General features: G+C 40.2%; 1 protein-coding gene across 1 annotated transcript; it reads left to right on the forward strand.

Moving 5' to 3' along the window:
* Window positions 1–478: 478 nt before the first annotated feature.
* On the forward strand, window positions 479–4132 carry LOC134325087 (E3 ubiquitin-protein ligase TRIM39-like). Its single transcript, XM_063007128.1, has 7 exons — window positions 479–542; window positions 1209–1765; window positions 2422–2517; window positions 2593–2826; window positions 2923–3061; window positions 3213–3239; window positions 3585–4132. The coding sequence occupies exons 1-7, from the start codon at window positions 479–481 to the stop codon at window positions 4130–4132; spliced, it is 1665 nt and encodes a 554-aa protein (XP_062863198.1).
* Window positions 4133–14097: the final 9965 nt, after the last annotated feature.

Raw genomic sequence — 14097 nt, forward strand, 5'->3', positions numbered from 1 at the left:
TACACTTTGCTCGTCACAATGCTGAACCCGGACTTTCCACTTTTCTCTAAACACAGTTCTTGCCTGTACAAGCAGTGACTTCTTGTTGATGAATGAATCAGTTCTTTTATTTGCTCGGTGATGTTCAGGTTAAGAGATACAGAAAATAAGTTTTATCAGCTTTTATCAATTTAAGGTTTTATATCCATAAAAAAACAATGACATGACCAGTAGCGCTCCAGTAGAGATTCATTTGTGCAGCTCATTTAAAAGCAGCTTTAGTGTTTTATTCTGTCTGTAAAAGTATGAATTTTATTATTGAGTGGAGCATAAACACTCTTACACACAACAGTAAGTAAACAATTATTATTGATTCATCACTAATCAGAGACCTCTGAATAAAAATCTGTACTGCACAAAACATGTTTTTACATCGATATTGTGGGAACTAAGTGATGTGTTTTCCTGATTTAGGGATTAAAAAGCAGGAGGACAAAAAATGGCAGAATCATCATCACGACTAAAAAGACGCCGCACAGAAAGCATGGATGATCCATTTGAGTGTAAGTTTCACTGTTCATGTACAAGACATATAGATTCAGAGTTTATCTTCTTTTTAGTTCCTTGTCTTTCAGACAGTTGGACAAAAATGTCATGATTGGTTCAGAATCAACCTGCATTAATTCATCATAAAATCTGGTCTGATCTTCATCCAAATATTTAATCTACTTAAAATTATTTACTCATAATTATACTAAACAACAGAATTACAACAGAATCATTAAAAGAAAAAGTGTTTTGTAAAACAGGTCAGAGTCCAAATTAGAACCTAAATGAGTTGATGTGGCATCACCAGAAGAAAGTGAATCTTAGTAAAAATCTGACAATTGCTGATGAACTAAAATGCTGAATATCAGATCATGTGAGTAATGCAATAATTCAGGTCATTTCATTTATGTTCAAAAAGCTTTTTTGTAAATTCATTTCAACTGTATTTTGAAACGTCCAGCAACTGTGACCACAAACTGTTAATCATTCATAGTAAATAAGTTAAACATCTGTCCCAACTTTTCTGGAAATGGGGTTTGTAATATAAATGATAATATTTATCATTTTAATATAAATGAAAACTAAATTTCTGCTTTCTGGGTGTTGAGGTGAAAGTCTACAGTTATATAAAGTGTATAAATGATCTTTTGGTTCTTTTCTGTTTCTGTTAAATCTGTCAGTCACACGTGATTCCAGCAGCATCCTGTCTGAAAATCAGCTGCTGTGTCTCATCTGTCTGAATGTGTTTACTGATCCAGTCACCACCTCATGTGGACACAACTTCTGCAGGAGCTGTCTTACACAACACTGGGATAAGAGTCCACAATGTCACTGTCCATTATGTAAAGAGAAATTCACCAAGAGACCTGAACTCAAGATCAATACAACACTGAGGGAGGTTGCTGATCACTTCAAGAAGAAGGGTGAAGTTGATAAACCTGAGGTTCTGTGTGATGCCTGCACTGGAGAGAAGCAGAAAGCTCTGAGATCATGTCTGGATTGTGGTGTGACTTTCTGTGAGTCTCATTTAGAGCTTCACATTAACGTCCCAATATATAAGAAACACAAACTCATAAATCCTGTGAAGAACCTGGAGGACTACAGATGTCAGAAACATGAGAAACCTTTAGAACGTTTCTGTAGAGATGATCAGATCTGTGTCTGTCAGTGGTGTATCGAGGCAGATCACAAGAACCACAACATCATTCCTATAGAGGAGGAGATTAATCATAAGAAGGTAAGAAACACTAAAGCTTCATCTACATGCCCGTGTCATGACAAAAAGCCTCTTTATAAATGCAGCAAGCTTCAAAATCAGAACAATCACCACCACTCAGGGCCATTTGATGAGACACCATCAACAACTTGCTGTCCTCAGCTTAACCTGCAGAAAATAACTTCTCATGGCTAATTCTGGTCAGTTCATGGTGTCTCCTGTGTTTGTTAGTGAACACAGATATACCAGATTAAAGGAAAGTATGAGGAGATAACTGTTTCAGTCTTGCTCACCTTCTCTCTTGTTTACTGGTTTTCATTCAAAAAATCAGTGATTGTCTACAGCCTTCAGTACAGTAGTGAACAGGACACTAATCCTTTGTGTGGTCTTTCCACCCATGACACAGCCAATCACGTCTTTTTGTATGCCTGACTGGTTGACAGCACCAGCAGGGATTTAAATCTGGTTCCCTGAACCTGATTACCCAGGTTTCTGTCTTAAAAGTTGTTCTTTTTCTTTGACTTAAATAATGTGAAACTGTACAATAAAACAGTGCAATAATTCATTAAAACTGGATGTTTGAGTACAATTTGTAAAACAAATAATATCAGAAATAATAAAGTCTATATGAAACTTGAGGAAGGAATTTAATCTTTAAAATTATATAATCTCCTCAGACTCAGTTGGGTCAGACACAGACGGAGGTGCAGCAGATGATCCAGGATCGACTGAAAAAGATTAAAGAGATCAACCACTCAGTAGAGCTCAGCAAAGTGAGTAAATATAATGTAGTACACTTTAACAAAGAAACATTAAAATAATAAATTAAAATATGTCTCCTTCTACAGGAAAACACAGAGAAAGAAAAATCTGACAGCATTAAAACCTTCACTGATCTGATTCACTCCATTGAGAAGAGTCAGACTGAGATGCTGAAGATGATGGAAGAGAAGCAGAAAGTCGCAGAGAATCAGGCTGAACGATTCATTAAAGATCTGGAGCAGGAAATTACTGAACTAAAGAGGAGAGAAACTGAACTGGAGAAGCTTCTGAACACTGAGGAACATCTCAACCTCCTACAGGTCAGTGTTCCTCTATCTGCTCAATGCTGCTGCAGAACATCACTGAACATCCTTCACTATACTGAGAACTTTCTCCTCTTTCCTGACCTGCTGTAGGTTTATCCAACAATCTGCCGCCCTCCAACCACCAAGAACTGGACCGATATTAGTATCAACACTGATCCAGATGTGGAGACTCTGAGAACATCTCTCGCTCAGCTTCAGAACACCCTGGATGAGAAGTTGAGAGAAACCGGTGAGCAGTTTCATGTTCCAGTGTTTAGACGTTGGTGGACAGTAAATGTAGTTCATGTCTTAAATGTTAAAGCTTTAGTAGATTCTGTGTTTACATTAAAATCACATCTTTATAATCATATCAATGATTTTGTTGTAAACATTCTCCACAGAACTGAAGAGGATTCAGCAGTATGCAGGTACAGAGCAGCTTCTGTTCTTCTCTTTAATCATTCATTCATTTTCACTAACCACTTCATCCTGGTCAGGGTCACAGTGGCTAAACAGGAGCAAACATTCACCAGGGTACCAATCCATCACGGGGCAACACACACTCACACATTCACCCACTCACACACCATGGAAGATTGTAATAGCCAATGCACCTTCTGCATGTTTTTGGAAGATACAGTACCAGAAAGAGAACATATCAAATGCCCTTACAGACATTTAACTAATCTGTTAACAGATTTTATTCAGTACAATACAATCAATGATTTATTAATGATCTTATTTTCATATCACATACTGTGTGTTTATTTCAGTGGACGTGACTCTGGATCCTGATACAGCAAATCCTTATCTCGTTCTGTCTGATGATGGAAAACAAGTCACATATGGAAACACAAAGCAGAATCTCCCCGACACCCCAAAAAGATTCACCAATTACTGCCTTATAATAGGAAAGCAGAGTTTCTCCTCAGGTAGATTTTACTATGAGGTGCAGGTCAGTGGAAAGACCCAGTGGAGTTTAGGAGTCGCCAGAGAGTCTGTAAACAGGAAAAGAAAGATTACACTGAGACCTCATGATGGATTCTGGTCTGTGGTTCTGAGGAACAGGGATGAGTATAAAGCTTATGCTGGTCCCTCTGTCCTCCTCACTCTGAAAAAGAAACCTCAGAAGGTCGGAGTGTTTGTGGATTATGAGGAGGGTCTGGTCTCGTTCTATGATGTGGAGAACAGGGTTCATATCTACTCTTATACTGGTCAGACGTTCACTAAGAAACTCTATCCATATTTCTGTCCATGTATTAATGATGGAGGTAAAAACTCAGCACCACTCATCATCACTCCTGTAATAAACACCGAATAAAATGTATTAATCACTGACTTATTAGACTGAATATATACTGAACAAAAATATAAACGCAACACTTTTGATTTTTATTGTGGCCAGCCTAAGGCACACCTGTGCAATAATCATGCTGTCTAATCAGCATCTTGATATGCCACACCTGTGCTCAGTAACACAGATTTAGACCAATTTAAGAGAAAAAGGCTTTTTGTGTACATAGACAAAGTCTTAGATCTTTGAGTTGAGCTCATGAAAAATGGGAGCAAAAACAAAAGTGTTGCGTTTATATTTTTGTTCAGTATACTTGTCATGACAAACACGTCATAATTTCTTGATGTAACAGAGGTGGAAATGTGATGGCAAACACTGTGTAGAATGCAACAGACACTGCTGAGCTGATGGACTGGACATTCCTCATGTGCAGGCATTGGAGTCTCCTAAACTTTGCCGAAGGCATGCTCAATGACCACACGGCCAGTGTTTAGTTTGCGCTTCTGCCTAGCTGTCAAGTGCCCATTGTCTCTGTAAGGCCTCATCAGTTGGGGCAATAGAGGGTAGGCTGAATCCCCAATTATATACATCCCTTGTGGGACCAGGGACAGGGGATCTTCTTCTAAAAGACGAGCAACCTCTGTGAGGCGAAAGGCTCTGGCATCATGCCAGCTACCAGGATGACCCACACTGATGTAAGTGAACTGCCGGTGATTGTCACAAAATCCAGTGAGAATGATAGAATAGAACTGTTTCCTGTTAAAATATGCCAGGGGGTTGTCACAGTGTGGCTTCTGAATATGAATGTGGCATCCATCTACTGCACAGATAGTGTTTGGAATTCCAGCTGCTTGAAAGCCTAACAACGAATTGTGCAGGGTTTGTCCTAAAGGCCAGGAAATGTGGTGTGCCATGTGCATATTTACCAGAGTACAAAACTCATGGAGATGTTTGGCAAGAGTGGATTTTGTGATATTGAATCTGTCTGAAATACCCCTATATGACTCCTGGTTCGACAGTGTCCATAGACAGGCTAGGACACTCTTTGTCAGTGGCAATTTTATCTGCTGTGGATTCATATAGACAGGGCCAAGGGTGCTTATAAGATCCTACATAGTAAGTGAGAGAAAAGAAGGTTATCATATCGTACCTCCACTTGTCCTTTGGAGAGTCTGAAATGACCTCTAAATTCTGAGAGACTATAGAGGGGGACAACATCCTCTACAAAATGTTGTATTTTTGGAACAAGCCTAAAGAAGGGTAAATGTGATTAAGTCCTTACGTAGACAATATAATTAGACAGTTTGGACTTTAAGCCACTTTGACACAATATAATTGAAGTCTATTTACCATATACACAACCATAATGATGATTAAGGTCTGATTGAGTGCACTTTATAATTTCCATCTAATTATTTCTAGAACAGTTTTACGTACATTGTTTTATCATATTCACTACCTTGAACAAACCGTATATTTGGAATTATGTATTTACACGTTTTCATGTGAAATGTTTCAATAGACAGTCTTGAAAAATAGGCTACTTAGTTTAGGTCTATTCATTTAAATTGTTGTAGACAAATATTTAAATCTATTCAATAACATAAATATGTGTTTGATAGCATGTTTGTTAGAACTTTTCTTTTTCACCAATCTACAAGATAAATGAATGATGAGTAAAACTATATTTATTTACAGATTTTACAGAAACTTAGTTTGACACTTTATGGTCATCTATATTCACCACTATGGATTTGGAAAACAAACGCTGGGTTTAACCTGCTCAATGATCAAGAATGTTTAGTTCGATTTCACGCAAAAGCAGAGCGATTTCTACTGCATTCACTTCATCAGCCACGAAGAACGCAAACGGCGCGAGATCCGCTGTAGCTCACGTGGGTTGCAGGTGGCGACTGTCCGACTTGACGGCTTTCTTTTAACCTCCTCCCCCAACTGCAACCGGCAGCTCTCGCTGACCACCAAGGCGAGGCGCAGTTCATCTCGAACAAGCCTTTTCTCTCTCACTCTCTCACACACATCCTTCAGTACAGCTGTGTTTTATACTGACAATATCATTATCAATGTATACATTCATTAAGACTGAATTAATTACACTTACCGCGTAAACTTGAGAGGAGAAAAATGGTGCCGTCGTCTCCTTGTCTCCAACCGAAGAAGTAAAATGCATGTGTGGAGTTTAATTAAATCTAAATGCATGGGCAAAGATTAAGTTAATCTAAGTTAGGTTAACACCGATGCAATCAATTCTGCCAAATAACTCCAACACTGAACACATTTTAAACCTGAATGTGTTAAAATGACACTTTGAGAGTGAAAATCAACTCTGAAATGTTTAACTCTGAAATTTCAACACAGTTTTTGCTGTGTAAGGATTAAAAAGCAGAATGGCCGAATCTTCACCACCACGACTAAGGAGAGATCGCTCAAACAGCATGGATGTACCACCTAAGTGTAAGTTCCACTGTTCATGTACTAGAGATGTGTGGATGAATTTTTTGTATATAAACAAAATACAATTAGGTTGGTCAGTAAAACACTGGAAATCAATTTAATACAGATTCAAGAGAATGAACAAATCACAGGTTCCTTTCTCTGCATTTTACTAAATGTCCAAAATTCTTTGGAAATGGTGTTTGTAATATAAAACTTCATAATGGAATTACAGTGCCTTGCAAAAGTATTCACCCCCCTGGGCATTTTTCGTGTTTTGTTGGCTCACAACGTGAAATTAAAATGAATTGTTTGAGGGTTTGCATCATTTCATTTACAGAACAGGCCTACAACTTTGTGTGGTGACAGAATTCCAAAATTACACTATAATAAGACACTTAGAGTCAGAGCTGAAGTTAGTAAGAAGATGATAGTTTATTCTCTGCAGAGGATCCAAACAGTCAGCAAAGCGTATGCAGGCTGAAGGACAAATTTTCATTCTTTGTAATGCTTTTTATAGATAGAGGTTCAACCCATATAGATAAGAGCAATGATGTTGTTAAACTGTTAACTTGCTATCAAACAGAAGTGGAATATTCTGTTCTAGTACATCATGTTCATTTCACATATTAAGTAGCTTAAACAGTATAAACAAACTTATTCAAGGTTCGAGTTTCAGTGACAAACAACTTAATTTTTTCTTCCACGACAACTCCTCCCCATGTCACTTGGACACTCGAAACCTTCTACATTCTGAGGAAAAAAGAATACAATATAAAAAATAAAGAATAAAAAAAAAAAAAAATCAGGAAAATAAATGAGATTAGCATAATGGTGGAGTGTGAGAGCGAAAAACCCAACAGGCAGTCAAAACTTTCAAAGATACGTTCTTTTACCAACTAGAAGGGAAAACTCTCTCACGGTCCATCTGCCTATGCGACCACTTAAGGTACTCCACCGAATACTACATAGGATAAACAAACACATTAGAAACAAATGGAAAATAGAAAAAATTCACATGAATACAGAACACAGAGAAGTACATCCATCATTACATGTTTATCACTTTCTGCAATGACTTCATTTACTCTGTATACTATTTTCACCTTAGGTTTCACGGTATTGAATTATTTGTTTGTTGCACTTCAATATCACCAAATTCCTTTAACGCGATCTTTTCCCATCCAGGTGGAGGAGGAAAAGCAAAATCTACCTCTTCCTTGTGTGCAGATTCATACCGCTGTCCAGATAGATGCAGCCATCATGATGAAAGCGACTGCAAATGCAAGTCCCTTACAGAGTTTGAAACAGTTGCCCGTTTCCTTCGCCATGGTGAAATGTGAGGTTACTCTGGAGTAGGAGCCTTTTTGCAATGTGAGATGTGGATCCAGGTGTCCCTCTCAGCAATCTTTACTGCAGTGTGAGTAACCAACAACACCTGGAATGGTCCTTGCCAGCGATCAGCTTTCCAGTTAGCCCTCTTGTAGACCTTAGTCAGGATCCAGTCTCCTGGTTGTACAGTGTGTCCCGTCACTGCCGGACTAGGTAAAGACTGCTTCACCCTCCTGTGCACATCAGACACAGAACACAGAACACAGCGTTGCACAATATCTTTGCATGTGATCGTCTTCTAGGGCTAATGTGTCCCTTTTGGGAGCACATCCCGTGTTTGGTGGCCGTCCGAACATTATTTCAAACGGCGAGAGTTTTGTTCTTGATGACACTCTCTGTCTCAAACTCATACAGACTAATGGAAGGGCTTCAACCCAATTTAACCCTGTCTCCTGACAGACCTTCATCAATTTTTGCTTAATTGTGCCATTTGTTCTCTCTACCACGGATGTCCGTGTGTGTGGGTTTTTTGAACTGCACCTGCTGAATTTACCTTCAGGCAGGTTAAGCACTTTTTTGAAAAAGTTTGTGAGTAATTTGAGAAGCCTTTAACAAACCACTGTTGTTTAACTGCATCTACCATTCCTCCCCTCGAACAATGATCCACACCATGGGCCATTTTCGCAAAATAAGGAAAGTAATAGGAAGGTAGACATGGTTTGTTATCAGGGCCTTTCCAAATCTTCCCATTAAACATACACCCCGAACTACGCCAGGCTTTTACATCCTTGGATGTTCTAGCCTGTTGAATCTCATCAGCAGTCACGTCCTGAGGTTCAATGACTGTGGCTTGTATTGAAAAGTAAGTCGGGTCTCTAGCAGCTTTTTTTGCAGCTGCATCAGCTCGTGCATTGCCCTGTGCTTCAGGGGACGAGCCGTTTGTGTGTGCACGAACATGTACCACTGCAACTTGTTTAGGTAGTAAAACGGCATCCAGAAGAGCTGACACAAGAGTGTGGTGTGCAATCGCCTTACCTGATGACGTTAGGAAGTTTCTTTGCTTCCACAATGTCCCAAAGCTGTGAACAACCCCAAAACTGTACCTGGAGTCTGTGTAAATGGTTACGGTATGGCCTGCTGCAAATTTACACGCCTCCGTGAGAGCTACAAGCTCAGCTGCTTGTGCAGAGTAAGAAGAAGGCAGGCTACCTGTAATCAAAGAGTCAGTCAAAGTGACAACAGCAAAACCAGTTTTAGTCACGCCCATGGGATCCTTGTAGCTAGATCCATTAACTTACAGGATTAAATCAGCATTATCGAGGGGCACATCTTTTAAATCAGGCCTAGGTGAACAGACAAGATCCAATGTGTGCAGACAGTCATGGGGTTCTCCTTCCTGTTCTGTGGGAAGGAGAGTAGCTGGGTTCAGTACAGTGCATCGTTTTACTGTCACATTTGGCATTTCTGTCAGAAGTGTGTGATAACGCAGCCATCTCGCTGCACTAAGATGAGATGTCTGTTTTTCTAACAGAATCATAGATACTGCGTGTGGAACATGAAGGGTAATGTCAGCATAACCCACTATCTCTCTAGAAGATATGATAGCCTTTTCAGCTGCTGCTACAGCGCGTAAACAATATGGGTAGCCTTGAGCCACTGTGTCGAGTTTACCACTAAAATAAGCCACAGGCCTCAGTTTGTTTCCATGTTCCTGTAACAGAACAGAAGTCTTATATCCTTGTTTTTCGTCCACAAATTGTTCAAACCGTTTCTCAGGGTTTGGCAAAGCCAGGACAGGAGAGTTTTGTAGAGCTATTTTTAGATTTACAAACGACTCCTCCCCTTCGGGAGTCCACTGGACTTTAGAAGAAGCCACTAAATTATTTTTGTGTGCCATATCATGCAGCGGTGAAGACACCTGCGCATAATGTGGCATCCACATTCTACAGTATCCTGTCATACCGAGAAATGAAAGTAATTGCTTCTTTGTGGTTGGTCTCGGAATGTGTACAATAGCAGAAATTCTCTTAACACTTAAAGACTTCCCTTTTTCTGACAGAGTGTGACCCAAGTATGTGACTGTTGATTGCACAAGCTGCATCTTGTCTTTGTCCACTCTGTGTCCATTCTGGGCTAAAAAATGAAGCAAAGAGATAGTATCAGTCACACAGGTGTCATAATCAGGCGAACAGATCAATAAATCATCAACATATTGTAGAAGAACGCTGCAGCCTGAAAAAGAAAACTTAGACATGTTATCCTTCAGTGCAGCATTGAAGAACGATGGGGACTCAGCATACCCCTGTGGAACACGAGTAAACGTATATAGTTTCCCATGAAAAGAAAAAGCAAACCAAAATTGAGAGTCTTTGTGCACTTTCAGACTGAAAAACGCGTTTGCAAGATCGATCACAGAAAACCATTTTGAGGTTTCAGGGACTTGACTCAAAATGGTGTGTGGATTTGGAACTTCTGGTGCTCGAGCATGAGTGGCCTTGTTTACTGCTTGCAAGTCTTGCACAAATCTCCACTGAGCAGGTTTACCCGGGATAGTGGCTTTTTTTACTGGCCAGATAGGAGAGCGACAAGGTGAGTCCGGACATTCTACTATAATCCCTCTCTCCAACAAACTGTTGAAGACAGGGGTTATACCTTCAAGGGCCTCTTTCTTTAGAGGATATTGGACAGTGCATGGTCTGTAATCACCTTTGGGTGATATGATTAACTCGGGTGCACCCTTCATGAGACCTACGTCATATTTATCTTTTGACCACAGCCATGGTTCGATTGAATCCAAGAAATCAGCTTGATTTACTAAATTTACATGCTGTGACAAAAGAGAAACCTCAGCCTGTGCTGAGAAATTTTGATCTACAAGCACTTTGTGTACTTTAGAGCTTTCTGAATATTCCCAGTTATCAAATTCACAAGGCTGCCAATCAGAAATTTTTAGGCAGCATAAAATAAATTTAGACATGTCTTTCCACTGTGTATGTTTTTCCTTTGCTAGAGAAATGTGAGGCACATCCCCTTTGAACCAATTATTCTGATCAGGTGCTAGATATACTGTACAGCCGGCCCACTGTTCACCCACGAACAATGTTTTTACAGAGATTGACTCACTATCTCGGTTTTGAAACAAACACATTTGTTCCATATCAACAGGAAAAGGTTCAACACCCACAGTACAGTGCAGATCATTCACATCCTTAACAATGTCATAATTAATTCACACAGAATGGATAACCAGAAATTTGAGTATTCTAAACGCCATCCCATCCAGACGCGTGTAGAACTGGAAGGGATTTGGGGTAAATTTAGCGTGGTTATATCAATTCCCTCTGTCGTACAAGATAATTTTAACCCTAACTTACACATTAGGTCCCTAGCCAAGAGATTTACAGGACAGGTTGGCGATAGCAGGAAGGCATGTTGTAGAGTCGTGTTACTATCAGCATGGTAACACAATAGCTCGTCAGTGAAAGATTCACTCAAAGGAATCCCACCCGCTCCTACTACAAATGTTTTTCTTCCTGATAATCGCGGCTCAGACTGTAGAGCTCCCGTTTTTAACACAGAAATAGTAGCACCACTGTCTACTAGAAATGGGACAATCTGATCTGCAATTCTTAACTCGAGTGTGGGCAAAGCAGAGGGTTTTGTCAATATAATTTGATAATTTAGAACAGTCTTACCGGATTCTTGGTGTCTGGTGGATGTGATGTTCATTCCCTGTACCCCTCATTCCACCTCCTCCTCAAATTGTTCGTCTCGGACATTGTCCTTTTTAGGGCAGTTTCTAGCAATGTGCCCAAGTTGGTTGCAGTTGTAACACTTGTACTTTGAGAAATCCTTTTCGCCATCTGGACCTGACTTTCCTTTTCCTTTTTGTTTTCCCTTTCCTCGACCTCGACCTCGTCCACGTCCGAAACCACCTTTTGCAGCTTCTAAAACTGCGCATTGAAGCTGATGCTCTTTTCTTTCTCTGTCTTCCTTACTTCTCTGTTTCTTTTCGTTCAGTCTCTTTTTAACATGTACCGCAAATGCCAAGATTGTTTGGAGTCTTCCAGTTTCTGCTTCTACACAGTCGTCTCTTACTTTCTTCTGAATCTCAATTCTCAGACCGCTCAGGAATCGTTCCTTCAAGTGGCTCTCCCAGGCTGAGAGGACTAGACCAGGATAATCCTCTGGTTTGTCAATCCCGCAATGAGCTTCATGCACAGCCTCCAGTCTGTGGAGAAAATCGTTGACATGCTCCCCTTCCATCTGTCTGGTTTGAGACAGTTTTGTGAGATCCAGTCTAACTGGAAATCCTTTTTCGATTCTGTTGCACAGGTTTGTATACTCAGTCTGAAATCTGCCTCCCACTGTGGCATCATAAAAGATATCAGTAGTAAGAGGTAGTGGTCCTTGGACTTTTGTCCAGTCCAGCTTGAGTTTGCATGCACATGCTCTTGCCAGTTCATTGATGGATGGCTTCCAACCCTCAACAAACAGTCTCAGTTTTCCCACAAACTTTGGTCCTCCCTCAGAAATGGGTGGAAGATCTTCACACACAGTTCTGATATCCTCCATAGTCCATGGTCTGAAAACATAATCCGGACCACTGGGTCCCATGACCTGAATGTTGGGCATCTGGAAAGGGTCGTGCCTGTTTTCGTCGTAGGAAGGTGCCGACGGCAGCCCTCTCGTTGCTGCTTCTTCAGGAAGCCTATCTTTATTCTGTTTATTTTCCAGCCTAGCGAGTTCCTGATTCAAGTGCTTCTCCTTCTCTTTCATCTTTCTCAATTCGCTTTCAGTCCTTTTGCGTTTCCGTGTCTGCATTTGGGGCGAATCAGGTTCCCCTCCTGCGCTTCTTTCTCGTTCCACATTCTCCACTCCTTCCTCTTCATCCACATCGCCCTCGGCTCCTCCCGGTCCATGGTGAACGGGAGGTGATGGAGGAGGAAACGGAATGAAGTCATCCAGGGAATCCTTCTGTAAATTCAGAAACTGACCACAGGTTACTGTTTTCCTTCTAGTGTGTGTGTTTTTTCTCGCCTGTTCTTTCTTATCTAACTCTTTTTGTGCTTCCTGTCTCCACTTTCCATAGGCGTGCCAACTCGGCTTCCATGGAAAGTTTTCAGGCTGTTTCTTAAGTTTCTTATTTTTACAGTACTCTATGGCTTTATCATAGGCATCTTGTTGTAATTGCAATTGTTTTTTAAACTGAACTAGTTCATCCACATTTAATGTCCCCCCCGGGGGAAAATGGCAGAATTTGACCCATTCATTTATTTGAACGCAGCTATCTGGTTCCCTTTGTTTCATATTATCTATTAATTTTCCATAAGGTGGAATGCTGCAATGCACTATGGGAGGTGGAAAAGGGTTCCCTTTACCCCCTTTTGAATTTCCTTGACCCATCTTTAACGTTTTTCTCGGAACGACCGAGTAAATTTAGGAGTGACCTAAATTTAGCCTAAGTACCCTTCACACGTTAGTACTTACAATAAACTATCAATATCAGACCAAGATCAGCTCACCGTTTTGGAGTTTGCAGAAGTCACACCATAGATTCTTTTCTGGATTTCAGCACGCCGAGGCGGGAGTCCTCCTTTGTTCCTTTGCTCAAACTGGTGAGGCCAGGTGGGAAGAAGGGGTGATCAGTTCCTCAGTCCCCAGAGATGTCCCTCCACGACGGTGTGGAATCCTGCCGACTACGCCAAATTGTGGTGACAGAATTCCAAAATTACACTATAATAAAACACTTAGAGTCAGAGCTGAAGTTAGTAAGAAGATGATAGTTTATTCTCTGCAGAGGATCCAAACAGTCAGCAAAGCGTATGCAGGCTGAAGGACAAATTTTCATTCTTTGTAATGCTTTTTATAGATAGAGGTTCAACCCATATAGATAAGAGCAATGATGTTGTTAAACTGTTAACTTGCTATCAAACAGAAGTGGAATATTCTGTTCTAGTACATCGTGTTCATTTCACATATTCAGTAGCTTAAACAGTATAAACAAACTTATTCAAGGTTCGAGTTTCAGTGACAAACAACTTAATTTTTTCTTCCACGACACTTTGAAGCTGTGATTTTTTTTATTTTTTTTTATTGTGAAGCAAACAACAAATAGGACAAAATAACAGAAAACTTTAATGTGCATAATTATTCACCCCCCTAATGTCAGTACTTTGTAGAGCCACCTTTTGCAGCAATTATAGCTG

The sequence above is a fragment of the Trichomycterus rosablanca genome, chromosome 13 (assembly GCF_030014385.1).
Source record: "Trichomycterus rosablanca isolate fTriRos1 chromosome 13, fTriRos1.hap1, whole genome shotgun sequence".
NCBI classification, from domain to species: Eukaryota; Metazoa; Chordata; class Actinopteri; order Siluriformes; family Trichomycteridae; genus Trichomycterus; species Trichomycterus rosablanca.

What these genes read in the sequence shown, in the direction of transcription:
- LOC134325087 (XM_063007128.1), top strand. Translation starts at nt 479, where the DNA reads ATGGCAGAATCATCATCACGACTAAAAAGACGCCGCACAGAAAGCATG. An exon ending in ACTCAGTAGAGCTCAGCAAA is followed by an intron (nt 2,518 to 2,592) that starts GTGAGTAAATAT and finishes CTCCTTCTACAG; the next exon opens with GAAAACACAGAGAAAGAAAA. An exon ending in AACATCTCAACCTCCTACAG is followed by an intron (nt 2,827 to 2,922) that starts GTCAGTGTTCCT and finishes GACCTGCTGTAG; the next exon opens with GTTTATCCAACAATCTGCCG.